This window comes from Paroedura picta, chromosome 3 (genome assembly GCF_049243985.1).
Source record: "Paroedura picta isolate Pp20150507F chromosome 3, Ppicta_v3.0, whole genome shotgun sequence".
NCBI lineage: Eukaryota > Metazoa > Chordata > Lepidosauria > Squamata > Gekkonidae > Paroedura > Paroedura picta.
In genome coordinates this window covers 166510451-166536736 of record NC_135371.1, presented here as the reverse complement: position 1 = coordinate 166536736, position 26286 = coordinate 166510451, and the positions used below count along the sequence as shown (strand labels likewise).

At 49.0% G+C, this 26286-nt stretch overlaps 1 protein-coding gene across 1 annotated transcript; it reads right to left on the bottom strand.

Moving 5' to 3' along the window:
• Positions 1-23084, bottom strand: SLC48A1 (solute carrier family 48 member 1). Its single transcript, XM_077329289.1, has 3 exons — positions 22833-23084; positions 7333-7500; positions 1-2947 (listed from the first exon to the last, which is right to left on the bottom strand). Exons 1-3 carry the CDS (start codon positions 22969-22971, stop codon positions 2811-2813), a joined length of 444 nt encoding a protein of 147 aa, XP_077185404.1. The 5' UTR covers positions 22972-23084; the 3' UTR covers positions 1-2810.
• Between the last annotated feature and the right edge of the window lie 3202 nt (positions 23085-26286).

The window sequence follows — 26286 nt, the reverse complement described above, 5'->3', positions numbered from 1 at the left end:
TTCTGTTCCCCCTTTATTTGTAAGAAAACGCAGCCTTTTCCGGGAGAGCTGGTTGTGTATCTGCAACAAGTACCGTTTCAGGGGAAAGAAGGTGGGGCAGGAGAAACACAAATGTAGTAGAATTCCCAACAGCAATGTCAAACGTGGATGTAACAGGAAGCTAAAAGCAGCATACCAATGGGCCGTATGATCCTTGTGTAACATTTTGGAGAATGAAGGAGGGGCAGCCAGATTCCCTGTTCTTCACAGGCCGCCATGACCTAGCACCCTGCTTTTCAGTCCATGTCCTCCATCTTCTTTCCGTGCATGAGCCGACTGGATTTACCCATGAGCCCCTTCTGCCCTCCCTCCCGAGATTTGCCAAAGCATGGCCTCCATGATGTTCCGGGACCTTTCCCCAGCGCCCTGGTTCTTCTGGCCACTGCAGAATTACAACTGGAGGTGTCCACCTCCCAATAACAGGGGGTCGCAGAGTTCTTCAAAAAGGCACAAGTGGCTTTTGAGACGTCAGGAATCAGTAGCACTTTTCGTGGCAAAGCGCTCCTTTCAGATGGCTGCCAGGGGAAGGTGACTCCGCCCACTACTACGGACTCAGCTGCGATAGGGTAGCTGCCGGTTCGTTTCCTAGCCCAATAGGGGAAAACAGAAACACAGCCTTCCGGTCCCACCTCCGGCAGCAGCCTCCAAAACTATCAGGGAGTCAGCTGTGGCTGACCCAAAGCATTCGAAAGATGACATTCTGGGAGCGCCACCGGTATTATTCCAACCCCAAGTGAGGGCACACAGGGTGTAAGAAACCTTATTTGTTGATTGCACGATTTCCGGCAGTGTGCCTCCTGCTAGGCCCAGCTCCCAACAGGCTGCCCCCTGGAATGAAACTCACAAACGTAAGGTGGCAGGAGGCATGGGCCCGGACTGGAAAATCCAGAACCAGACGACCCAACCCTCCTGAAACAAACCGGTCTGATTCGCTTCTCCCTGCTTGGGGGCGGAGCAAAACGGTGCACTGAAACGGTGGAGAGTCATGTGAGCTCAAAATGGCTGGAAGCTGTTTCGGCCATTGATTTCGCTCCCTCCTGCTTCTGGGATATGGATGACCCAAGTGGCTTCTGGCTGTTTTGAGCTGGCAACGGGGCACATACACTTGTCTGCTGTCAGCCAAAAATGGGTGCCAGCCGAACCCCTGAACTGGACAAAGGTCTGTGAAATGTTCGTGGGAGGCGCGTCCCCCGAACTTTGGTTCGGGAGGCACAAGCTGATGCATTTCTGTGGGGAAATTTGGTTCGTGTCCCGGTTCATGCCCATCCCTATTTGCAAGACTCACAGACAGGCTCCTGCTGCAATGTTCGGTTTGGGTACAGGCAGGGAGGGAAACGAAGGCCCAAGTTCACAGATCGGCATCCCAAAGGCAGAGGAGAAAAGATGCAGTCCAAGTGAGTGAGGGGAATTATTGCTGAATGACCTCAGGGGTGGCAAACTGTTTGACCACAACCAACATACAAAGACTAGGATCAGAGTGACACAGAGGGGATTTGAGAATCTCTGCTCCCCATCTTGTCTTAAAGTGTTCCGATTAAAACAACTCACCCCCCTTTTTGTTTTGAGAAAGGAGATCACAAGCAGTACATTACAGAACACGCTTGAATGCAGAGAGTAGCTGGTTTTAAAGCCACGGCTGGCCCAGTGAGGCCATCTAAGAATCACCATTCCTGTTTTCTCCACTGCAGTATGCTGAACTTAAAGCATAAAAATTATAAATGTCGTGCAAGCACTATGGGTCACTGAACACGTTTTGGTCCAAACACGTATGGCAAAAAGCAGAGGACACAACCAGCTCCACTGGGTGGCTCTCTACTTCAATCCAAAGGACATACTCCTAGGGTCATTCTGACATCATGCCATTTTAGACCCTGGTCCAAGTCTCGGGATAAGGTGGAATGTTAATTTGCCCTAAAATACTAACTAGCTTTGGAACGATTCTCTCCCCGCCTATTTTCCAAATTCTACAGGGCTCGTTCATAAAAAAAAATATCAGGGTCAACATAGCCTAAAAGCTCCTTTTATAAACATCAACCTCCAACCCTCTTAAAAGTGCCTGGAGAAGAAAAAGGGTTGGGAGTCTGTTGTGCATCAATATCCACAGGTTTCCTTCTCCCTAAAGCTGTGAACGGCCACTAAGAAAGAAAACAGCCAGATGTGCACGAAGGGGGAGGAAGGGTTGTTCAAAATAACTCTTCTCTCGGAACGAAATCGTGCTTCGCTCTATGAAAATACATCTGTATGAAAGTAGTACGAACCAGCCCATTCGCGGGCCTTTATGGAGCACCTGACGAGCAACACAAAACGGCCAGCAGCTCGTGAGCTACAAAGGAGGGCCTAGGGCGTGCGGACAGCCTTCCCAAATTAAGCCCTGGCTTTGCACATCCAAAATGGGGGACAGAAACACACACACACACACACAGATAAGCACGCTAGGCCTATGAGGTCTTGGATCAGAATCTCGGTTTTTGCTGTGCATGAGGAGACTGGACTCTCTTGAACCTTTCCTTGATACAAAGGCGTGAGTCTCGCAACAGGTAATGTGGACACGGTGGATAGAAGAGGCCGAGCAGCTGGATGAAAGCAGCTGAGGAGAAAGCCCCTCCCCGCCCACAAGTGAAACCAGCGAAACAGGCAGAAGTGGGGCAGGTGTGTGGTTCCGACCGCTTGTCAGCTTCCCGCTTGCCGGCACATGGGTCCAAGCGCAGGCTCCAGTGGGCCGCCGGTCCCCTAACACGCACATCCCCCTTGGCGGGATCGGAGTCCGAGTCTCAGAAGTCACTCAGAATGCTGATGTCCGCAAACTCGTTTCTGTACCGGTACGAATACAAGCAGAGGAGGAAGGCCCACTTGAAGGAGAGCAGGCTCCAGATGCAAGACAGGTAGTAACTCTTCGGATCCGTCAAGGCTAAATGGAGGGAGAGGACATCGTGAGAGACCACAGAGGGACAGTGCAATCTCTGGTGCACGTTTTCCCCAGACCACAGCTTATCAATTTGTGTCATTTCCCCCGTAGCCAATAACCACCAATATGAAGAAGAAGAGTTGTGTTTTACACCCCACTTTTTTCTACCCAAAGGAGTCTCAAAGCGGCTTACAATCTCCTTCCCCCACAACAGGCACCCTTTGAGGTAGGTATGGCTAAGAGAGCCCTGTTTTGTGAGAACAGCACTATCAGGACTGTGACGAACCCAAGGTCACCCAGATGGCTGCATGTGGAAGAGGAGCAGGGAATGAAACCTGGCTTGCCAGATCGGAAGGTGCCACTCTTAACCACTACACCAAGCTGGCTACTCTGGAAACTGGTCTCATAAATATGCAACTGCTAGATCTCATGGACCCAAGGCAGGCCGATCTTGAGAGATCCAGTCACCATATGAAGAAGAAGAAGAGGATTTGGGTCTTATATGCCTCTTTTCTCTACCCGAAGGAGGCTCAAAGCGGCTTACAGTCGCCTTCCCTTTCCTCTCCCCACAACAGACACCCTGTGAGGTGGGTGAGGCTGAGAGAGCCCTGATATCACTGCTCAGTCAGAACAGCTTTATCAGTGCTGTGGTGAGCCCAACGTCACCCAGCTGGCCACATGACTGCAGAATAAAACCCGGCATGCCAGATTAGAAGTCCGCACTCCTAACCACTACACCAAACTGGCTAAGTTGGCTGTGACTCGAATGCACTTTAAGATCCCATGGAGGAGGATTCTCCCTTCCCACTGCAGACTACGCATGTGCAGGGGGAAAAGAAATTCAGGCTATTTCATGTTGGGCCCGAATTCGAGGCACCCGAAGCACCCTTCCCTGACTTGGATTCAGTGTCATTAAAGTAAATGGGAAAATTTTCCTTTCCCGTATATTCTATGGCCGGAGGGGGGTGGGGCAAGGGGTCTGAGGCACCAAATTTGCAGCATAGCTGTGGGAGCCTCTCCTCTAAAGCACCCCCAAGTTTTAAAAAAGATTGGACCCAAGGGTGCTCCCATCTGCCCTCCATTCTTTTGAACCGGATTCATCCTGAAAAGGGTCCGAATCATCATTGATCCGGGTACTTTTTGGACTGACTGAACCGAATCGCACATGCCTCCTGCAGACCTCTGACTGTCCATCTCCACAGGCAGTTCCTGGGAGTCCCCTTTCTTAGGAACAGTTGGTGTGAGCATAGTTTGGTCTGAATCTATCTCCATGTGCAAGGGTTGTGCAGGTCAGGATGCCATGTGCTTGGGAGTTGTGCAATGTTTAGCGGTTTCTCTAAGGAGCCATCTGGTTAACCCCTGTAGTAAATGAATGCTGAATGAGACAGGTGCCAAGGTCATCATCTGCCCAAAAAATCTGGCCTTGGGTCACCAGCTGGACTTGTGGGTAAATGCACCAAGTAAAGTAATGAACCAGCGGGGTGTTGTGGTTAAGAGGGGCAGCCCTTAATCTGGAGAGCCAGGTTTGATCCCCCGCTTCTCCACATGCAGCCAGCTGGGTGACCTTGGGCTAGACCCAGTCCTGTTAGAGCTGCTCTTGCATAACAGCTCTCTCAGAGCTCTCTCAGCCTCACCCACCTCACAGGGTGTCTGTTGTGGGGAGAGGAAGGGGAAAACATTTGTAAGCCACTTTGAGACTCCTTCATGTGGTGAAGAGTGGGGTATAATAATAATAAAAAAAACTATTCTTTGAGAAGGTTGGGAACCAGTTTCATACCATGTAAAATCCTTCTGGAATCTGAGTGCAAGAGGGGAGGTTACCGCCGTAAATTAAAAACTGTTGACTGTTACGTCTTAATGTCAACATTCCCTAATTGTGACATTCACATTTTTTTGGATGAATGCTAAAATCCGGGTTATGCAATGCTTTAAACCAGGAGCTGGCAGGAGCTCATGGGAATTGTAGTCCATGGACATCTGGAGGGCCGCAGTTTGACTACCCCTGCAAACTGTCTCTAGCAGCAATACCAAAAGGGTACACAGTGCACTTGAGTCAACACAAAAGGAATTTCCATGCAATGGAAACGTTTGAATTTTCACCTTCTGTGTTGTGAATGAAACCTTCAAGCGCTGCCTTTTCATTTCCGTGCTGTAAATAGGGCCTCCGAGCAAAATAAATAAGACTCATTTTTGACAGTCAGATGTGACTCTTAATGACTGTTAAAAGTATCGCGGTCCACAGCGTGGCAATTCCTTGTGCGTTCATTATACGGGTTCTAGGCCACTGCTCTCTTAATTTCTGCATTTGCATTTTATTGCATTATTCATCGGGTGCATTCTCCTCTGCTTTGTATTATATAACCCGGCAATCCACCGAGAGTCTCAAGGAGAAAGGCTGCTGAGAAATTAAATAAAAGGAAATAAGCAATTGATTAGAAGTCAACAGTAGGGCATCTGTCCAATGGCCAATGATACTGCCGGGACAGACCACGGATCTCTCCTGGGCACGACTTTCTGCTCTAACTGGGTTCCATGCAGAGGCCTTTCCCATCACCCAAGACTCTTCACCGGAGAGACTGGGGATCGAACCAGGGACCTTCCGCATGCAAGACCGGCATTTTGCCTGTGAGCCACAAAGCCTCCCCTTGATAATGAGTGCCGGAAGCTCCCTTGTATCAAACCTTCGGTAAAACAATTTCAGGTCTGTTTACTGCAGCAGCTCCAAGTCAGCGTCTCTCCCGACATCTAACCTGTTTAATTGGAAGATGCCGGAGACTGAACCAGGAACCTACTGCATCTAGGATGCTTTAGGATGATTTGGGCTGATCCTGCGTTGAGCAGGTGGTTGAACTAGATGGCCTGTCTGGCCCCTTCCAACTCTATGATTCTATGATTCTATGCATGCGGAGCATGGAGACAGATTCAGATGGGTCACCGTGTCAGCTGTCTGCTGCAGGAGCAAAGAGTGAGACTCCAGCAACACCATAAAAATAACGTTTGTGGGAAAGAACTGAGCTTTCGGGATTCACTGCTCACTTTCGATCTGAAGAAGGGAGCGGTGACTCCCGAAAGCAACTCCCCTGCTGCAAATGTTGTTAGTCTTTAAGGTGCTCCTGGACTCTTGGTCTTTTCTACTGCATGCAAAACAGATGTTCGAAAACCGCTGGAGACCTGAAGCCTTGCCCCAGGGGTGGTCACACTGTGGCTCTGCAGATGTTCGTGGACTACAGTTCCCATGTGCCCCTGCCAGCTGATCCAGCGGGGCTCTTCTGATGTTCTTACCAAGGGAAGGCCTTGGCCTCTATGCCCTGTTGTTGGCCCTCCAGGGGAGCCTACACAGTCTTTTTGCTGTTCTCCTTGGCCCTGACTTGGATGGCTCAACTTAGCCAGATCTGATTAGATCTTGGGAGCTAAGCAGAGTTGTCCCTGCCTCGTATTTGGATGGGAGAACATCAAGGAACCCCCTTGTCTGTTGACTGTAACTCGATGGCATTTTCCAACCAACCAGTCTTGGCTGGCGGAAGCAGAACAAATAATGCATTAATGCTTACTTAATGCATAAATAATGCATTAATGCTTACTTAACAGGACACAAATGGACAAGAGTACCTTTTCCCACCCAGCTCCTCATTTCTACTATGACTGGCATTAGTACAGGGGCAGGTTTTCCAGCCCAGCTTTGCTCCCTCCGTCTGAGCCTGGGTGTAAACTGCACGGAGCTTTTATTCCAATACCAGGCCAATTCAGTCCCTGCCCTCTACACAGAATGCGATTTCCGTTTGGGTTTGGGGCGATTTAAATTTTCCTTCTGCAGCAAGAAGGATTGATCCGGAGTGACCCTACCTTTATTGTGCAATATTTTAGAGTGCTTTTAACCCTCAATATTTTTCAAATCCGGATTAGGAAAGCAAGCTCCGTGGTAGAGAACCTCTGACAGGCCACGACTGCTCATGTGACAAGCTTGCCTTAAAGGAGAAGCCCCTAATTTCTCTCAACTTCTGTTGGTCCTGGATTTTTTCACTCTTCTCTGCCTTCTTCGATCCTCTCCCCACCCCCCTCCAAGAAAAGAAAGAAAGAGGCTTGGCTCCCCCCCCCACCTGAACTACCCTAAGCACATGCAGAACACTTTCCTGTATCAATGGGGGGGGGGGGGGGAAGAAGAAGACCCGAGTTCAAAGCGATCTGGATTCAACAGGATTGACAATGGAATAAACAAAGTAAGTGCAAACTCTGCCCTAGAACCTTGACCCCCCCCCCAGTGCTGCCCTCTAGCAGGGAGGTTGCGGAATTCCATTATTCTGGAGGCGGAATTCAGAACTCTCTTGGGAACGCCTGTGAGAACCGAGCCCGCCTACAGAGGGCAGAAGCAAAGCCAAGCTCACACTTACACTGCTGCTGCGTGATGGCCAGCGCCAGGAACGTGCAGAACCCGACCACTGCGAGGATGCAGAAGACAATGCCCACAACGAGGAAGAACTTCAGGCCCTTCAGCCAGGTCCTCCAGTAATCCTGCACATACATCACGTGCGTGATGAGAGCCCAGAGTGCCAGGACACCTGGATGTGCACAAAGAGGGAGGGAGAGAGATTCTGTAAGGAGTTGGAACTATGCCTTGTAGCCTGCTAGCAAGCTCCAGTAGCCCAATCCAGCAGGGGTCTTCTGATGTTCTCATGAAGGCCTCAGCCTCTCTGCCCTGTTGTTGGCTCTCCAGAGGAACTGGTTGGCCCCTGTGTGAGACAGGAGCCTGGCCTAGATGGACCCCTGGTCTGATCCAACAGGGCTCGTCTTACGTTCTTATCAAGGGAAGGCCTTGGCCTCTCTGCCCTGTTGTTGGCCCTCCAGGGGGAGCTGGTTGGCCACTGTGTGAGACAGGATGCTGGACTAGATGGACCACTGATCTGATCTTCCTATGTTCTCATGAAGGACTTGGCTTCTATGCCCTGTTGTTGGCCCTCCAGAGCAACTGGCTGGCCACTTTGTGAGACAGGAGGCTGGACTAGATGGAACACTGCTCTGATCCAGCAGGGCTCTTATGTTCTTATGAAGTGCATGCTGTATACGGACAGTACACATGTCCTCTGTAATGTGTCAATAAGACTTGTCTCTTCCAGGTTAAGGGGCTCAGCTGTGTTTGGAAGCCACCAAAATCCTGGGGTCAGCAGGGCAAATTAACTCCAGTCTTGTTCTGCTGCATATCGGCAATGCAACCTGCTGGTAGACGTGAGATGTCTCTGGTGTGCACACCACACATCTGCACCCGTAAATAAGTGTGGATTTCAGATTTTATGGCGAGCAAATGGCGCATCCTTGGCAAACTGGCGTCAGTTTTCTTAATTCGCCTGAACTTTCTCTAGAAACTAAAATGACGAAACTGAGGCCATGTCACGAGAAGACAAGAGTCACTAGAAAAGACAATCAAGCTAAGGAAAGAAGAACACCAAAGATGAGATAATAATAGCAATGAACTATTTTTATAGCCCGCCCTTCCCAGTTGGCTCAGGGTGGGTCACAACAAAATCAAACATATCAATAATGTAATTACATAGTTAAAAACAACCTCTTTTTATAACCAGCCTTTTTCAACCTTTTGACCGCGGAGGAACCCCCAAAATATTATCCAGGTTTTGAGGAACCTCGGAAGTGGTGACGTGCCTCTTCGGAGATGTAGGTTTTGAAGTAAGATGTGGGGAGCCAGCCAATCGATCGATCGATCAATCAATCACGGTTAACATTGTGGAGAAAGAGACGAGGTCTGTGGAGCAACAGGGGAAGGGGGCTCCGGGTGACATCTAGTAATGTCTGTGGTCACCCAGACTTCTGAGAAAGGACGCGTAACCCCTGGGGAGCTCTGGAGTAACACCAGGGAATCTCTGCCTAAAGGACTAGTACAGTGGTTCTCAACCTTCCTAATGCCTTGACCCTTTAATACAATTCTTCATGTTGTGGTGACTCACAACCATAAAATGATGAAAGCGTTCTTTCACAGAAATTAAGCCGAAATTGACCAAAGGCGTGAAGATCTATTGTTCATTATTGTATAGAAATTGGGTTTTTCAAGTTCAGCTTTGCCTCTTGTCCCACCATGGCGATCTTGCTCTTTTCCGCTGCTCCAGACAGACAAACGCTCTATCTCGATCTACCCTGCAAGGCTGTTGTGTGGATGGAACCCCCTCCCCGGCCAAGCTGCTCGCCCTTCCGCGACGCCTGTGAAAGGGTAGTTCGATCCCCAAAGGGATCCTGACTCCCAGGTTGAGAACGACTGGACTAGAATGATGGTTTGAAAAAAGTGAATCCAACGCTCAAGATGAATTTCTATACTTCTGCAGAACTCTAAACTGCGCTTCACCAAGATTGCTGCCAGTACTAATGTGGCATATAGGTTAAAGTATTATTGTTAACAATAATGTACTATTACTGTTATTAAAAGATGCAGGGAAGGATAATGGACAGCTACACTAGAGTCACCTAGTCATCCCACAGCACAGGGAAAATACGAATCAGGGACTTCCGGATTTGCAGTTTGTCTCTTTGCTGCTATGCTACCTCAGCCCTTCAGTGCACTGATGGCCACAGATCTGAATAAAGGCTTCCTTGAAAAAAGCAATTTTATACGCAAGGCAGCGTTTGAAAATCTGTCTTGTTTAATATCAAGTAGTCTCCTTCCCGCCCAACAACAAACAAGGGTGCCACCTGGTGGGGGAAAAGATCATTACAAGCTATGGAGGGGCAGCATTTGACTGATCAGCAATGCTAAACTACCCAGAATTCCACCCTTCTACAACCACAAAAAGTGTGTCAAAAGTCAGCAGACTTAACTATCTCCCGGCCCTTTGGAGCAGTGGCCTCTAACCTGGAGAACTGAGTTTGATTCCCCCCTTCTCCTCCACATGCAGCCAGCTGGGTGACCTTGGGCCAGCCACTATTTTCTCAGAGCTCTCTCAGCCTCACCTTCCTCAGGGAGAGGAAGGTGCTTGTATGCTTCTTTGAGACACAAGAGGCCTTCTGGGTGACCTTGGGCCAAGCACAGTTCTCTCAGAGCTCTCTCAGCCCCACCTCCCTCACAGGGTGTCTCTTGTAGGGAGAGGAAGGTGCTTGTAAGCTTCTTTGAGACACAAGAGGCCTTCTGGGTGACCTTGGGCCAAGCACAGTTTTCTCAGAGCTCTCTCAGCCCCACCTCCCTCACAGGGTGTCTGTTGCAGGGAGAGGAAGGGAAGGCAACTGTGATCCCCTTGGAGACTCCTTCTAGCTTTGGAGCTAAAGTATGATGAGCCAGCAGCAGAAACTTGCAGAATAGGATGTCACGACATCCTTTCCCATGCGTTACGTGTGGATAACTGTGGATACCCACAATGCACACTTCTTACAATCCTGCCAGCATTCATGGATGCCCTTTTGACTGAGAAACAGCAGCTGTGAGTACCGAGAGGATTGTGGGTCATGTGTATTGCAGAAATGGCAACTGTTCCTATCATGAGGATTTGGGGTAATATTTGCACCCCCAAGTATTCATTGTTGGATACCCACAAGTATAAAAAGCCTAGGACCTTATGGTTATCATGAACGGGAGGGGGGAGGGAGCGGGGGAGAAGAAGGTTTAGGGGCAGAGCATCTGCTTGGCATGCAGAAGGTCCCAAGTTCAATCCTTGGCACCTACAGTTAAAAGCATATAAAACGCCGGACTGTGTAGAGTCGGCAATACTGCCTTTGACGGACCAAAGGCCTGATTGCGCACAAGATGGCTTCATGTGCGTTCGTGGTCCTGATTGCCAAGCTAGTGTCAAAATAACTGGTAAGGTAAAGGTAAAGGTATCCCCTGTGCAAGTACCAGGTCATGTCTGACCCTTGGGGTGACGCCCTCTAGCGTTTCCATGGCAGACTCAATACGGGGTGTTTTGCCAGTGCCTTCCCCAGTCATTACCGTTTACCCCCCAGCAAGCTGGGTACTCATTTTACCGACCTCGGAAGGATGGAAGGCTGAGTCAACCTTGAGCCGGCTGCTGGGATCGAACTCCCAGCCTCATGGGCAAAGCTTTCAGACGGCTGCCTTACCACTCTGCGCCAAAAGAGGCTCTTGTTAAAAGAACTGGGCCACAAACAAAATGCAGTCTCTGCCAAGATTCCTGCACAAAATGAGGTCCCCTAAGGCTGGGGTAGTCAACCTGTGGTCCTCCAGATGTTCGTGGACTACAATTCCCATGAGCCCCTGCCAGCGTTTGCTGGCAGGGGCTCATGGGGATTGTAGTCCACGAACATCTGGAGGACCACAGGTTGACTACCCCTGCCCTAAAGGAACAAAGCAGGGCATTTCAAGAAGGTTGCTTAGAAAATGCCCGCAAAGATTACAGACCAATAGACCACGTTTGACTAGGAAAGTTTTAACTGTTTTGTGAACTGCCCTGAGTCTGCTTGCCGGAAAAAAGCTGTCTATAAATCTTAATAACAACAACAAAAACAGGTTCACCGATCTACACGGAAGTGAGATCAAGCCAGTATCCCTCAAGGAGAATGCACTGAGATCACCCGACATTTAATAAGAATAGATCTGGACAGACACCTTTAAATTCACCCTTTGTTCTCTCCCTGCAAGGTGGCAGAAGATACAAGGTAGTGACCCGCCTTGACCATTTATACCCCCTCCAAGAGAAGGTCCTGTGTATATTCCAAGTTCAAAAGAACCATGGTTGAACATGGTAAAAAGCCCCCTACAAGTATTATTGAGGGCGGGCTCTGAATAAGCTTTCCTAAGCCACGGAATAGGGGAAGTTCTGGAGCAACGCAAGCTTCTGGGTTACATTAAAAACCAAATTTGCAAAAAAAAAGTGTCAAGTCACCCTTCCTTTACGAAGCTGCGTTTTCCAACCGGAAACATGTGGTCTGTTTATCTAGAAAAAAGCTGACTCAAAGCCACAAGGCAAGCTATACCCCCCTCCCAAAAAAACCTGATGCTGCATTTTTAGACCACCATGACTCAGCAGAAGGAATTCTTTCTAATGACACAGCGAAAAAGAGACAGAGAGAAAGAGTGTGCTGGGTGCACAGGCCTGTTTCGGAACCCCCAATCGCTTCTCCATTTTAAATAACCCCGTGACAAAACGGGAGAGGGGTTCCTTGCAGACAAGGCGACCGAAAAAACGTTCCAGCTCCAAATGGTTTGGGTCTCGGGCCCACCTGGCACAGGAGGAATTATAGCAGCGCACAACATTCTGGAAGTTGAACAACTTTCCCACGATTGCACGCAATAAATCTCTGCAATAAATCTAGCGATATGACAGGTCGTTACAAGCTTAACTATGTGCTCAGTTGAGAACCCCAAGCGCATTTCCAGCTACTGCCTGCTTCAAAATTACATTCACTTCAAGAAGGACGTAGATAAAATTGAACAGGTACAGAGGAGAGCAACGAAGATGGTCAAGGGACCAAGCCCTATGAAGATAGGTTGAGGGACTTGGGAATGTTCAGCCTGGAGAAAAGGAGGTTGATAGGGGACATGGTAGCCCTCTTTAAGTATTTGAAAGGTTGTCACTTGGAGGAGGGCAGGATGCTGTTTCTGTTGGCTGCAGAGGAGAGGATGCGCAGTAATGCGTTTAAACTACAAGTACAATGATATAGGTTAGATATCAGGAAAAAGTTTTTCACAGTCAGAGTAGTTCAGCAGTGGAATAGGCTGCCTAAGGAGGTGGTGAGCTCCCCCTCACTGGCAGTCTCCAAGCAAAGGTTGGATGCACACTTTTCTTGGAAGCTTTAGGATGCTTTGGGCTGATCCTGCGTTGAGCAGGGGGTTGGACTACATGGCCTGTATGGCCCCTTCCAACTCTATGATTCCATGAGTCTAAAATATTGCTCTGCACGGAGGCTGTTGTTGGAATCTGTGCACAAATCAGCTCTGTAAGAAATACATGTAGATCAGGAGTCCTCAACTGGGGTTTTGTGAAAGCCTGGCGTTTCTTGATGGCCCTGGAAGAGTTTCCTGAATGGGTGGGCATTAATTAATTTGTATATATTTATATTAAACGTGTTAAACATTTATCAGGTGACATGACCGTATTTTGATCCACCCATCCCTCCCCAAATACCCAGTGATGGGGTGGGAAGGAGAGGGGCCCCGGGTGGGCATGTCCACAGCTCTGCTTCCCCACCATATTCTGCACAATCACACCACTTCTGGGGTAGATTCAAATGGGTAGCCGTATTTGGATGTGTGAGACAGTTTACTAATGTAACAGAATGAATATTTGCTATACATTCCCACTGTCATGTAGGGAGTTCTTAGTCCGATTAAGAGTGCTTGCACTCAAAAGCTCACTCCTTGAATAAATCTTTGTTGGTCTTAAAGGTGCCACTGGACTCTGATTTTATTGTACCACTTCTGGGGGTTCTCGAAGAATGTTTCAGGGGTTTCTCGACGGTAACAAGCGGAGAAAGGCTGATGTAAATTCAAGTTTCTAGAAAGCAGATTTCAAGAATCCTTCTGCTTTCCAGCCTTGGGTGACATTTTTCCCAGAGAGGGCTGCTATGAAATATGAGATATTTGCCGTCATATTGCTTTGCTGCATGTTGCCAATGGATACTCAATCAGAATTTTTAGCTCGTGGGAAATGTACAGAGTACATTTACAACCCTGGAAAAGGAGAACATGTTCGGCGGATTAACTTCCTGAGTGAGAAACACATGTTTGGTGATTCTTCGTTAACTAGTTCAACGGCACCTTTAACACCGACGAAGATTTATGCAAGGCGTGAGCTTTTGTGTGCTTCAAGCAATAAATATTTAGGGGATCGATCATCGATCCATATGTTTATTGCACATAGGGTACGCATCAAGCCTCTCCCTTCCGTGTCTCTACGAATTATTAATTAATTAATTCCATTAATTCATGAATAATATTTAATTCCATTAATTAATTCCATTAATTCAAGAATTAATAATAATTGACAGGTAAGTAATCAAATAGGCTGTATTTCTTATTAGCATCATGGAATCACCTGCATGGACAATCAGAGCTGACTCACCCATGCAAGTTCATAATTTTAAGAAGCAAAACGCTCACAATTCTTAACCCTGACCACTTCACAAGACAGCTCAACGGTGGTTATCCAGAACGAAGCTCGAGCCCAGGGGCACCTTTAAGACCCACAAAGTTTTATTCGAGGTATAAGCTTTCACGGGCTCGCAAAATTCATCCGGTGCGTTGAAATGGAAGTTACCACGCCCCAGATTTGTTAAACACCATCATTATGTTGCATGCTAATTGGCTGCTCACCCTCTACCTATATTTATGGACTGGTAATTCCCAATTAATTGTGTCTGAGGAAGTATGCACTATTATGTTGAATTATAATAAGAGTTGGTTTCTATACCCAGCTTTTCATTGCCCAAAGGAGTCTCAAAGCGGTTTCCAGTCGCCTTCCCTTCCTCTCCCCACAACAGACATCCTGTAAGGCAGGGTGGGGCTGAGACAGCTCAGACAAGACTGCCTTATGAGAACAGCACTATCAGGACTGTGACAAGCCTACGGACACCCAGCTGGCTACAAGTGGAGGAGCGGGGAGTCAAACCCAGCTCCCCGGGCTAGAAGCCGCCTCTCCGTGGTACAGCCTTTGCATGACATACAGAAAGTCCCAGGTTCAATCCCCAGCATCTCCAGTTAAAAGGGACCAGACAGGAGGTGATGTGAAAGAGCCAGTTTGGTGTAGTGGTTAGGAGTGCAGACTTCTAATCTGGCGAGCCGGGTTTTATTCCCTGCTCCTCCTCCATATGCAGCTAGCTGGATGACTTTGGCCACGCCACAGGAATGATAAAGCTGCTCTAACCGAGCAGTAATATCAGGGCTCTCTCAGCCTCACCTCCCTCACAGAGTGTCTACTGTGGGGAGAGGAAAGGGAAGGCAAACTTAAGCCACTTTGAGACTCCTTTGGGTAGAGAAAAGCGGCTTATAAAAACAAACTCTTCTTCAATAATATCAAGGCTCTCTCAATCTCCCCTACCTTACAGTCTGTTGTGGGGAGAGAGAAGGGAAGGCGAATGTAAGCCGCTTTGAGACTCCTTTGGGTAGAGAAAAGTGGCATTTAAGAACCAACTCTTCTTTAAGACCAACAAATCTTTATTCAAAGTGTGAGCTTTCGTGTGCACGCCCACTTCCTCAGACTAGCCTGGACTATCCCAGCCTGGGTCTGGAAACCCCTGAAACATCCTTCAGGCTTCGAGAAATCCCATAAGTGGCACGATTGTGCAAAATATGATTGGGAAGCACAGCTGTGTGCAGGTGCTCAAAAGCTCACACCTTGAAGAAATCCTGGTTGGTCTTAAGGGGACAATTGGAGCCACATATATCAGGCCAGCACATCTACACAGCTGAACCTATCCCTAGAAACCTTTTGTTTTATTTATTTATTTCGGAAATCAAGTCCCTTATTCCCCTCCCCATCACCAACTACCACAGCTCTGGCATACTGTGTACCAAGACACCCCTATCCCCGGTTGGTAGTCAAAATTTGGTTTTTGCCCCCCACTCCCACCCCTGGCAGAACTCTGACTTCTCCGGGGTTTCCCCTTCCCCTTCCTTCCGGGCAAAAACGAACCAGGGTTAGAAACACCAGAGCTTCTAAGCGCTGTCTACTTATTCGGGCTCTAAGATACAAGCACTTGTCTGGTTCCGTCAGGCTGTGCCAACGAATAGCTGTCTGGTGCATCTCTCAGGCATGTCCCCTTTTCTGCCTGCTAGAATGAGATAAGAGACATCAGCAAAGGACCAAAAGGGAGGATGGACAAGGGAGGAGCTGTTTCAGGACCGGGTGGCTCCTACCCCTAACAAACTGTCTTTCTGGCTCACCCCACCCAAGGCAGCTGTGTGCTGGGGACTAGACTGGCCTCTCTCACCACGGAGAATCCCCCGGAACATTCTTCAGGCTTCCGGAAATCCCAGAAGTGGCAAGATCATGCAGAATAGGGTCGGAAGTCACCCATCTCTACTTCCCACTGTCTTCAACATTTCCTAGCATGAGTGTCTTCTCATGATGTGGCCAAAGTTCAACAGATTCAGGTCAGCTTCTGGAGAGCTTTTAGCCTTGGCTATGATCTAGAAGAGAGCCAGTATGGGATAGTGGTTAAGAGCGGCAGCTTCTAATCTGGAGAGCCGGGTTCCGCTCCTTCACATGCAGCCAGCTGGGTGAACTTACACTAATCACAGCCCTGATAGTGCTGTTCTTACAGAGCAGTCCTGTCAGGGCTCTCTCAGCCCCACCTCCCTCAGAGGGTGTCTGTTATGAGGAGAGGAAGGGAAGGTGATTGTAAGCCCCTTTGAGACACATGAGGCTTGCTGGGTGATCTTAGGCCAGTCACAATTTTTCTCAGAGCTCTCTCAGCCTCACAGGGTGTCTGTTGTAGGGAGAGAAAGGGAAGGCAATTGTAAGCCACTTTGAGACTCCCTCAGACAGGGAAAAGTGGGGTACAGAAATCAACTCTTCTTCTAAAATCCACTGGTCTGTCTTTTTGGCCGCCTGTGATATCCATAAAATGCTCCTCCAAACCCCCGTTTTCCAGTAAATTTTCTTCCTGTCTGCTTTCTTCACTGTCCAATTCTCACATCTATACATAGTCGTGGGGAACAGCACAAAAGAATAAAGTTAGCAGGAGAAGCTACAGACATTGTCAGGCAAGCAAAAAAGGAACAACCAGAGAATATCGCAGAGACGGAAAAAGCACAAGAGGAGGTCAGCTGAGATGATTAAGGGCCCGGATCACTTTTTCTACGAGGAAACACTGAAGCATCTGAGATTGCTAAGTTCAGTGGGCAGAATTTTGCGGGTCTTAAAGGTGCCACTGGATTAAAACATCGTTCTGGGAACACGATTTATGAAATCATGCATAGCATGAAAGAACGCAGGGAGAGGGATTCCCCCCCCACACACCTTATCCTGCAATACTGGAATTCAGAGCACCCCAAAAAGTTGTTGACCAATAAATTCAGGATAGACAAAAGGGGCTGGCTGGGCGGAAAGATGGGATAGAAATCTTGTAAATACATAAAATACAATTTTATGAGTAAAAAAGACTGGCAGTCTTCAAGCAAAGGTTGGATACACACTTTTCTTGGATGCTTTAGGATGCTTAGGGCTGGTCCTGCGTTGAGCAGGGGGTTGGACTAGATGGCCTCTGTGGACCCTTCCAACTCTATGATTCTATGATTCTATGAAAAGGAGGAATATATTATCTATGTGGGCAACGACAATCATGAGCACTGATGAGTTATGAGTAAGCTAGACAGAGTCATGGAGGAAAGGTCGATCAAAGGCTACTAATGCTGAGTAAAGGGAACCTCCATGTCTAGGGGCAGTAAACCTCTTAAACCTTGGGCCTGAAGGAAACTTCAAGGGCAGGCATGGTCTTGGCCTCTGTGCCCCATTGTTGGACCTCCAGGGTAACTGACTGGCTGTTGCGGGAAAGAGTATGTCATACTAGAGCGGGGTCCCCAACGGGCTGCCCATGGGAACCACCGAGTCGGCCGACACCTGTCCTGGTGCCCACTGAGCATTTTTAGAAAATGGTTGGGGCCGAGTTAAACGCTTGTATAGTTAGGCTTCTGATGGGCCACTGGAGTTCTGACTGGATGTGGCGAATAGAAGAAGAGGAAGAAGAGCTGGTTCTTATATGCCGCTTTTCTCTAACCAAAAGAGTCTCAAAGCGGCTTACAATCACCTTTCCCTTCCTCTCCCCACAACAGACACCCTGTGAGGGAGGAGAGGCTGAGAGAGCCAGGATATCACATTGTTTGAGGGCCGACTTCCAGTTTTCTGCTCTGACCAACTCCTCTTTCTCAGTGTATTGGTAAAAATTATTATTCTTAGTCCCCTGCACTTGGGCTTCCTCTGGCGTGGCTCCATCGTCTCCCGCTGAGCCCAATTTGTGACTGGCTTCACCTCCAATGGCAGCCATTTTGTCGTTTCCCCCACTCTGTCAGAATTCCGAAGGTGTCACAGAATCATAGAGTTGGAAGGGACCTCCAGGGTCATCTAGTCCAACCCCCTGCAGAATGCAGGGGATTCATAACTACCTGCCACCCACAGTGACCCCTAATTCCATGCCCTGAATATTCCCCCCCCCCAAAAAAAACAAACAGAATCAGTAGCAAGCCTGGCCTGATAGAAATTCGCCTTCCAATCTTAAAGTCGCGATTGGCCTTTCCCTGGGCATGCCAGAAAGGGCCACAAGAGCCGAGCATGGACACAACCCCTTCTGCCCACCCATCTGGCTAAGTCTGTAGGCTCAAAAGGTTTGGGAACCTTGAACGGGAAGAACTACCTGTCTAACTCAGCGGGGCTCTTCCGAAATTCTTATTTGGGAAGAAAAAACTTGAGATCTTTGTACGATCTCATTTACTTTCTAATTCTCTGCAGCCTGAGACGTTCTTCTTTTGGTATGATCAAATCAGAGCAGATTTCCTGGCTTGATTTTATTTCTAGGTTTTTCACCCGTCCCTAACTTTTTTCCTTCAGGTGCAGAGCAACCATTGCAAAGGGCATTAGCGAGGGACGCGCTTCCCAAGCACATTGAGCAAGGGGCTGTATTTTGCAAAGCGCTAAACCAGGGGTAGTCAAACTGCGGCCCTCCAGAGTTCCATGGACTACAATTCCCAGGAGCCCCCTGCCAGCGAATGCTGGCAGGGGGCTTCTGGGAATTGTAGTCCATGGACCTCTGGAGGGCCGCAGTTTGACTACCCCTGCGCTAAACGGTGGCTTGTTTCTCCTTCCCCTCCCCCACCACAATGGGAAGAACTCTTTATCTCCTCAACTCTGCATCGGGGCCCAGGTCATCCAAAGCTTTATCCCATAGATCCAGCCCATGGCGTGGCTTAAAAATAGCAAAAGGAGGAGGAGGAGGAGGAGGAGAAGAAAGCTTCTTAAGAGCAAGGGAGTCGTCATACAAGGTTTCTCTCCCAAGGACTGTGCTGACAATCTTTGCTCCAGGGAAATCACATTTCCGCCCTCCCTGGATTTCCGCCCTCCCTGGATTTCCGCCCTCCCGTCAAGCAGGGAGATTTAGGGAGCTGCTACCACTGAAGGAAGTTTGCTGTCATGGTTAAAAGTGGTGGCTCTTAATCTGCAGAGGCAGATTTGATTCTCCACTCCTCCCCCCCCATGCAGCCAGCTGGGTGACCTGAAGCTAGTCACAGTCCTGCTCGCGTGAAGGAGGCACAACAACTATGCCGGGCAGTGAGGGGCGACCCTTGGAGGCTGTTTATTCATGGAGTCGCTGTAAGTCAGAAGAGACTTGATGGTACCTCACACAAACACCCCCCACCACCACCACCAAAATACAAACTCCCGCGGAAAGATGGTGTTGCGTTCTGATTTGTGTAAGGCTTCAACAGCAAGGGCCTCCCCGCAAACTCAAACCAGTTTTAAAGTGGCCGGACCGGTAACGATTTCGGCAGAAAAGCCTCCCTCCCTCGCAAAATTACCCACGAAGTCGGGCAGTGTGTCTCACCCGGAAACTCCTTAGCCTGGACACCTGGCAGAGGCCACGGCTGCTGTTTCCCACCCAACACATTGCTGGAGGCACGAATATGTTATTTGCAGCTGGTAAAGGGCCAGTCATTGTGATGGGGAGGCTCCGCTGCGGCTGGGGGCTGGGAGCTGTGAGCATCAAAAGACGCTTGCATGGACACACCTGGAACTATGTGGTCTGTGTCAGAGGGGGATGCATCCTCCGGAGCACCAGGGAGGTTTTATCCTCATGGCAACTGTTGCCCCTAGAAGCAACACAGCCCTTTCCCCCATAAGATTGGGAACTGCAAAGGACACATGGGGAGGGAAATCCCCTTACCCCAAGGGTCCTTATCCCCCCCCCCCCCCAATTCTTTTCTCCTCCCAGTCTAATTCTTCACTGCCCACATTGGCTCTGGCTACAGATCTCTTCCAAGCTGAGAACCAGCTTGGTGTAGTGGTTAGGAGTGCAGACTTCTAATCTGGCGAGCTGGGTTCGATTCTGCACTCCCCCACATGCAGCCAGCTGGGTGACCTTGGGCTCATCACAGCACTGAGAAAGCTGTTCTGACTGAGCAGGAATATCAGGGTTCTCTCAGCCTCACCCAACTTACGGGGTGTCTGTTGTGGGGAGAGGAAAGGAAAGGCAATTGGAAGCCGCTTTGAGAATCCTTCAGGTAGAGAAAAGTGGCATATAAGAACCAACTCTTCTTCTTCTTCTTCTTCTTCTTCAGTGATATCAGGGCTCTCTCAGCCTCCCCTCCCTCACAGGGTGTCTGTTGTGGGGTAAGGAAAGGGAAGGCGAATATAAACCGCTTTGAGACACCTTTGGGGAGAGAAAAGCGGCATATAAGAACCAACTTCTTCTTCTTTGTTGTCAAGTCACAGGACTTCTGGCAACTCAGCAGGGTTTTAAAGTGAGAGATGTTAGAGGTGGCTGGCCGTTTCCTGCCTCTGTGTAGAGACCCTGGACTTCCTCGTGGCTCCCATCCAAGTCCTAACCGGGGCCCATTCTGCACACGTGGGATAATGCACTTTCAATATGCTTTGGCAGCTGGATTTTCCTGTGCAGAACAGGAAAATCTACTTCTAAAGTGCATTGAAAGTGCATTATCTATTGTGTGCAAACTAGGCCCAGGGTCGGCCAGCCCTCAGTTTCTGATAGCTGTATAACAGTGGCTCTAAAGATCAAGTAATAATGCGTCCAAAAGTGCAAAAAAATTGTTTCTAGAATATAATTAAGCAACCATAAGCAGTAAACACACATGTTTATAAACTTATACTCAAAAATCCAACAGGGATAGTACAAGGAATAGTTCAAGCAGAAATCCAACAGGTGTAGTACAACTTTTAGGTCAAACTGAAGTCCATATGAGGGATCCAGCCCTACCCCGTTTTGCAAGGTGTCTTCTACAATAAACCCCACAGGAACAACGTAACGCAATCAAATTCCTCAAGGGAGCAACAAGAGAAGCTTAGAAGACTGCTCCAAAATAAACAGTTTTGTTACATCAGCTAGTAAATTAAGCAGTAAGGCCTGCTTAATGATCCAGGGGAGAGAAAGATTACTACCCCTTGAAGAATCAGGGTACTACCAGATCCTCTTAGGGACTTGGGTTGGACCTAATTGTTGTGCTACACCTGTTGAATTTTTGTATACAAATTTATACATGTATCTGTTTACTGCTGATGGTTGCTTAATTATATTCTATATAAACAATATTTTTGCATTATTATTATTTGATCTTTAGAGCCACTGGAACACGGCCTCTTTACTTTCTGGATTTTTCCATTTACTGTATACCCGATTTATTGTTTTTTTGTAGCTTCTGAGAGCTGACAAGATCACACTAGCCTAGGCCAAGATCCAGGCTCCTCTTCGACCTAGATAAAAACAGAGTTGCACACTCTTTCCCACTGCACACATACCGAGGACCTCAATTAAGCAGGCCAGAGTTAAATATTCAACAGGTGCACACGGCACAGAGCGACGCTACGGTCCCACAAAGTCAACCACAAGTGCTTCTGAACTCCAGGCTTCACAACAGCGGTGTGCACGGATGCACAACCCAAAGGCAATTTCAGAAATGGTTTACAAGCGGATGGACGGATTCTCCAAATGCCTAATTTCCTTCTTCGGTTAGCTATAATTAGGCCGTGAACTCCTGCCACAAAGCACCCGGCCAGGTGACAAGTATCCTGGGTTACTGATTGTCCTATATTTTATAGTGGCTGTTGTTATTGTCCTCGTTCTCTCTCTGTCACACAAACACACACCCTTCCCCTGATACAATCACTGGACAAGACCCTTCAGATGGGCTACAAAGCTAGCAAACACATCAGGTCAACTTCCTTCAGGGTCAGGGCACTGTCCTTTTTAAAGCAACAATCAAGGGAGTTTGCAGGAACTGGGTTAGGGGAAGGGCCAGTGGCCACACTGGAGCATCTGCTTTGCCTGCAGAAAGCCCCAGGTTCAATCCTCGCCTCCTCCAGTTAAAAGGGCCAGGTAGCAGCAAATGGGAGAGCCCATGGAGAACTGTTGCCAGTCAGAGCGAATAAGACAGCCTGACCCTGTATAAGGCAGCATCCTGGGTTCTTGCTAAGTTACCAGCGACACTGGGAAGCATTAAGGCCTTGAAACTTTCTTAACAACATTGTCTTGGTTTTACTCTGATGTTACCCACCCTGGGTTAACTGAGAAAGGTGGGATACTTTATTATTATTATTATTATTATTATTATTATTATTATTATTATTATTATTATTATTGCAATGGCTCTACTTTAACTCTCCCCCCAACACACACCAGCCATCCTTCCCAACCCAGACCCTTTTTAAGGCGTTTGTCCCTAACCCCCAATCTAGGGTTGCCAGATCCTGGAGATTCGGGGATGGCGCCTAAGTAGGGCAGGGACCTCAGTAGGGCACAACGCCGGAGAAGCCCCCCTTCAAAGAACCCACTGTCTCCCAGGGAACTGATCTCTGTAGCCTGGCGACGACCTGTAAACCCGGGGGATCCCCAGGTCCCACCTGGAGGCTGGCACCCCTATCCCGATCCAAGAGAGCCTTAGTATAAACTCTGCCCCCACACCCGGAGCGACCGATGCCATCTCCCGACCCCCCTGCCCAGCAAAAGGCACGAGGGACTAGTAACTTGGCTCGACTCGCCCAAGGAAGAGGCTTTGAAACAGGTGTCCCCCCCCCCCCCCCAAGGCTGGCGGGAAGGGAAGGCTGCTTGCTCCGGCTCCGGCTCGTAAACAAGCCCAGGGCGTGGTAGTTATTCCGGAGCGGAGCCCCCCGCGGCACGGCTGATGCGGTTTGCAGCCGCTCGGCCCGGCTCCGGGCGTCGCAAAGGCTCCCTTCCGCAGGTGCGCGCAGCCCCCCGGGCCCGTCCGCGGGCCGCTTACCGGAGAGGCCGCCGGCGGCGGCGGTGCAGGGCTGGCGCAGGCTGGGCGCCAGGTTCCAGGCGAGGAAGGCCGAGAGGCCGGAGACGGTGCCCGTGGCCGCGTAGGCCAGGCGGATGGCCAGCTTCCGAGAGACCGCCATCCCGCGCCCCGACGCCGCCGGGAAGCCGGTGGAGGCGCCGCGCTCGGCGGAGGGGACCAAGGGCGCTCCGCCTCTTCCCTCCCGCCCCGCTCGCCTCGCCTCGCCTCGGCTCGGCTCTGCAGCGGCTCCCCGCGGCCGACGCCACTCGCTGCGCTCCCCGATCGCCGGGCCCGGCAGGCAGGCTGACGTCAGCGCCCCGGTGCCCGGCCCGAAAGGCTCTCGGACAGCAAGCGCCAAGGGGCGCGGAAGCAGGGGGGTGCCAGCCTCCCGGGGGCGCCGGGGCACCCTCCGGGATCGCAGCTCGCCTCCGGACGGCACAGATCGCTTCTCCGGGGGGTGCTTGGGCATCGGGGTCCCTGCCCGTCCTCTCCGCGCCGAATCTCCAGGAATCTCCCCACCGGGATCTGGCAACCCTACTTCCCATGTCTTTTGTCGGGGGGGGGGGTTAGCAGGGTCTGTCTGCAGCGGCCAAGTAAAATGCTTGAGAGGACGGTGATTTTGCTGTCCGGTTTATTGGGGGTTTATTGGATGTTTTGTAACCCATGATAATGATAATGATAATGATAATGATAATGATAATGATAATGATAATGAATACATGACGAATAGCGGGATTTAATTGGGTTTAGTCCAGCAAAAACATGCTACCTTCCTTTTAGGGTTTCCTATTCCAGGCTGGAGGATTCTTGGACATTCAGGAATGGTGTTTTGGGAGGGGAAGGCATTCAAAGGGTATTTATGATATCCCCCCTTTCTCCAAGCCCAGACCTGAAATGCATTGTTATTGTGTTACAGTAGATGAGTGATAGGGTTGTGAGTGTCCTGCATAGTGCAGGGGGTTGGACTAGATGACCCAGGAGGTCCCTTCCAACTCTATGATTCTGTGTCTGTAGTTCTGCTGAGGACCAAGCTTGAGGTTGGAAGCAGGATCCTCAGCCTGCACTGTAATTGGCCAATGTGCTACTAGATCCCCTCTGCGGGATCCAGTCAGTTTAAAGTGAAACTGACCAATAGCAGACACCGGTGGGAAGATTTCTTGTAGGGCTTTTATATGGAAGTTGGGGTTGGCTGTGGGTTTCTGTTCTTGCCTCATTGATCACAATAAGGAGCTAAAATGAACTCTCTGAACCCAAGGACTCAACCGCTCTCTCTCTCCAGTTTATCCTCACGACACACCTGTGAGGTAGGCTAGGTTGCGAGCGTGGCACCGGTCCGTCATCACCCAGCAAGCCTCCATGGCACTGAGAGGATTTGAACCTGGGTCTGCCAGGACAACCAGGTGTGAGTGAGTCTCCCCGAGCCCGCTTGCAGGGAGAGCATGGCCAAGAAATCAAATAATAAGTAATCAAACATGTTCTCCCCTCCATTGTGTTAGTCGGGAGATAGCAGTGGGTTCCATTTTAGGAGAGGCCAATGTTTCTGATCTGTGAACTGACTGGATACAACTGAGCATATCCTTCTAGGCTGCCAGTTTCACAGGGTTCCCCATGAGGAAGCCCTTTATTAAAATCCAAAGGTCTTGTCAATGAGGGAAGTGCCTTCTAATATATAGTAAACAGCCACGGTTGCTAGATTTTTAGAGGGAGTACTTCCAGCCAGAAGTGAGCTCTTACAGTGTATTGTGGTTTTATGTGTTTTGTAGCTGTTTATTCATAATTTCTGTTGGTCTGGCCCTTCTGCCAGACATGCTTGGTAAAGTTCTGGTATTCCAATAAAGGTTAATGAGTGAACAGACCCAGCTGATATAACACTCTACCTGCGGGCCATATTGGCTGGCATGTGAGCTGGGGCTGCCAACTTCCAGGCCAGGACTGGAAATCTCCTGGGATTGCAGTTATCTCAAAACAGCTCCCCTGGAGAAAATTGTCTGCTTTGGAGGGTGACCCCTGTGGAATTATATACCCTGCTGAGACCTTCCCCCTCCTCAAACGTGCCCACCTCTGGCTCCACTCCAAAATCTACAGGGATTTCTCTACCCAGAGTTGGCAACTGTAAAAGGTCCAACCTCCAAAGCTGCCATTTTCTTCTGGGAATTGAATGATACAGTCTGGAGATCAGTTGTCATTCCTAGAATACTCCAGGACAAAAGAGGTTGGCAAACCTACGTCAGACCCATGAAGTCTATATCTGTTAGCTTTCTTCTGTTCCGTTCCATTGAATGTGAACAGGCTTTGGCAGTTAAGCAGACCTGTTGTTTAAATCGGCCAAAATACCAGATCCTAAATGCGATTGTGCTGCAGCCCACCAAATTATTTTCCATCTACCACAGGAATACAAACGTCATGCTTTCCTAGGAGATGTGACTGAGCTCTTTGTATCCTCCCCAGCTGCAATTGAGTGGGTTGAAAATATAGATATTAGCATTTAGTTGGCTGGCCCAGTCTGTCCGGAAAACTGCCATATTTACATATTTTATATTATCCGCTTCCTGTGTGTAACACGGCCATACGATAAATAAACAAGTTGAGTGAATTACGAGAACTGTCATCTCTGGGGGATTTTAATATCCGTGTGGATTTGTTGTCTCCAGGACTTGGCTCAGACCTGTGTTGCAAAATGTTCTTTGGAAATCACTCCTGCTGATGAAGAACTTTTGGAAAACAAGCATTTACCGGTGGCTTGTCTGATATTTAAATAAATAGAAAGGGCCAAATATGCAAAGTGAAAGAAATTAACCCAGTGTATAGGCACAAAGGGTACAGTACATTTCTGTTATGTTCACAATATATATTTTTTACAAACAAATGGCATAACAAAAAGCAGAAAGAACCGGAAGTTCAGGCCGAGAACAGCAAATGAATCACCCCATTTAGTTGGTGTCTTGTTTTTAGGATTGCTGGTTCCAGCATTACTGGCAGAGGGATTACAAATTCCTGTTAGTGTGGTAACTGTTGTTTTTCTGTTTCTCTGGCATCACTCTAAGACGCCCATGCACGCCGTGGATCAAAACATGATTGTGCCAGTCGACTGGGACGCATTTCAGCTCTCGCAGCTTTTAGGATTCTGCTTCATTCCTTTGTTGTTGTTGTTTTTCACTCAAAGGAGTCTCACGTGAGTCATGTTTTGGGCTCTGTAATCGAAGGGCGTCTTGCGAGCCCATCCCCACATCTGACGGTAATTGATTTGGCAGAGAGAGACCCATCTGAAAGAGAAAAATATCTCCCTGAAGTATTGACCGTCAAGAATTGGACGGAGCCCACTCATGAGAATGCCTGGGCTGGGTTGAAGAAAGAAAGAAGGAAAGAAGGAAAGAAGGAAGGAAAGAAAGAAAGAAACAAAGAAAGAAGGAAAGAAAGAAGGAAAGAAGGAAAGAAG

Coding starts and splice junctions, on each gene's coding strand:
- SLC48A1 (XM_077329289.1), bottom strand. CDS start 22,971: ATGGCGGTCTCTCGGAAGCTGGCCATCCGCCTGGCCTACGCGGCCACG. Junction 7,501..22,832: donor CGCCGCCGGCGGCCTCTCCG/GTAAGCGGCCCG, acceptor GTGCACATCCAG/GTGTCCTGGCACTCTGGGCT. Junction 2,948..7,332: donor GGCCATCACGCAGCAGCAGT/GTAAGTGTGAGC, acceptor CCCTCCATTTAG/CCTTGACGGATCCGAAGAGT.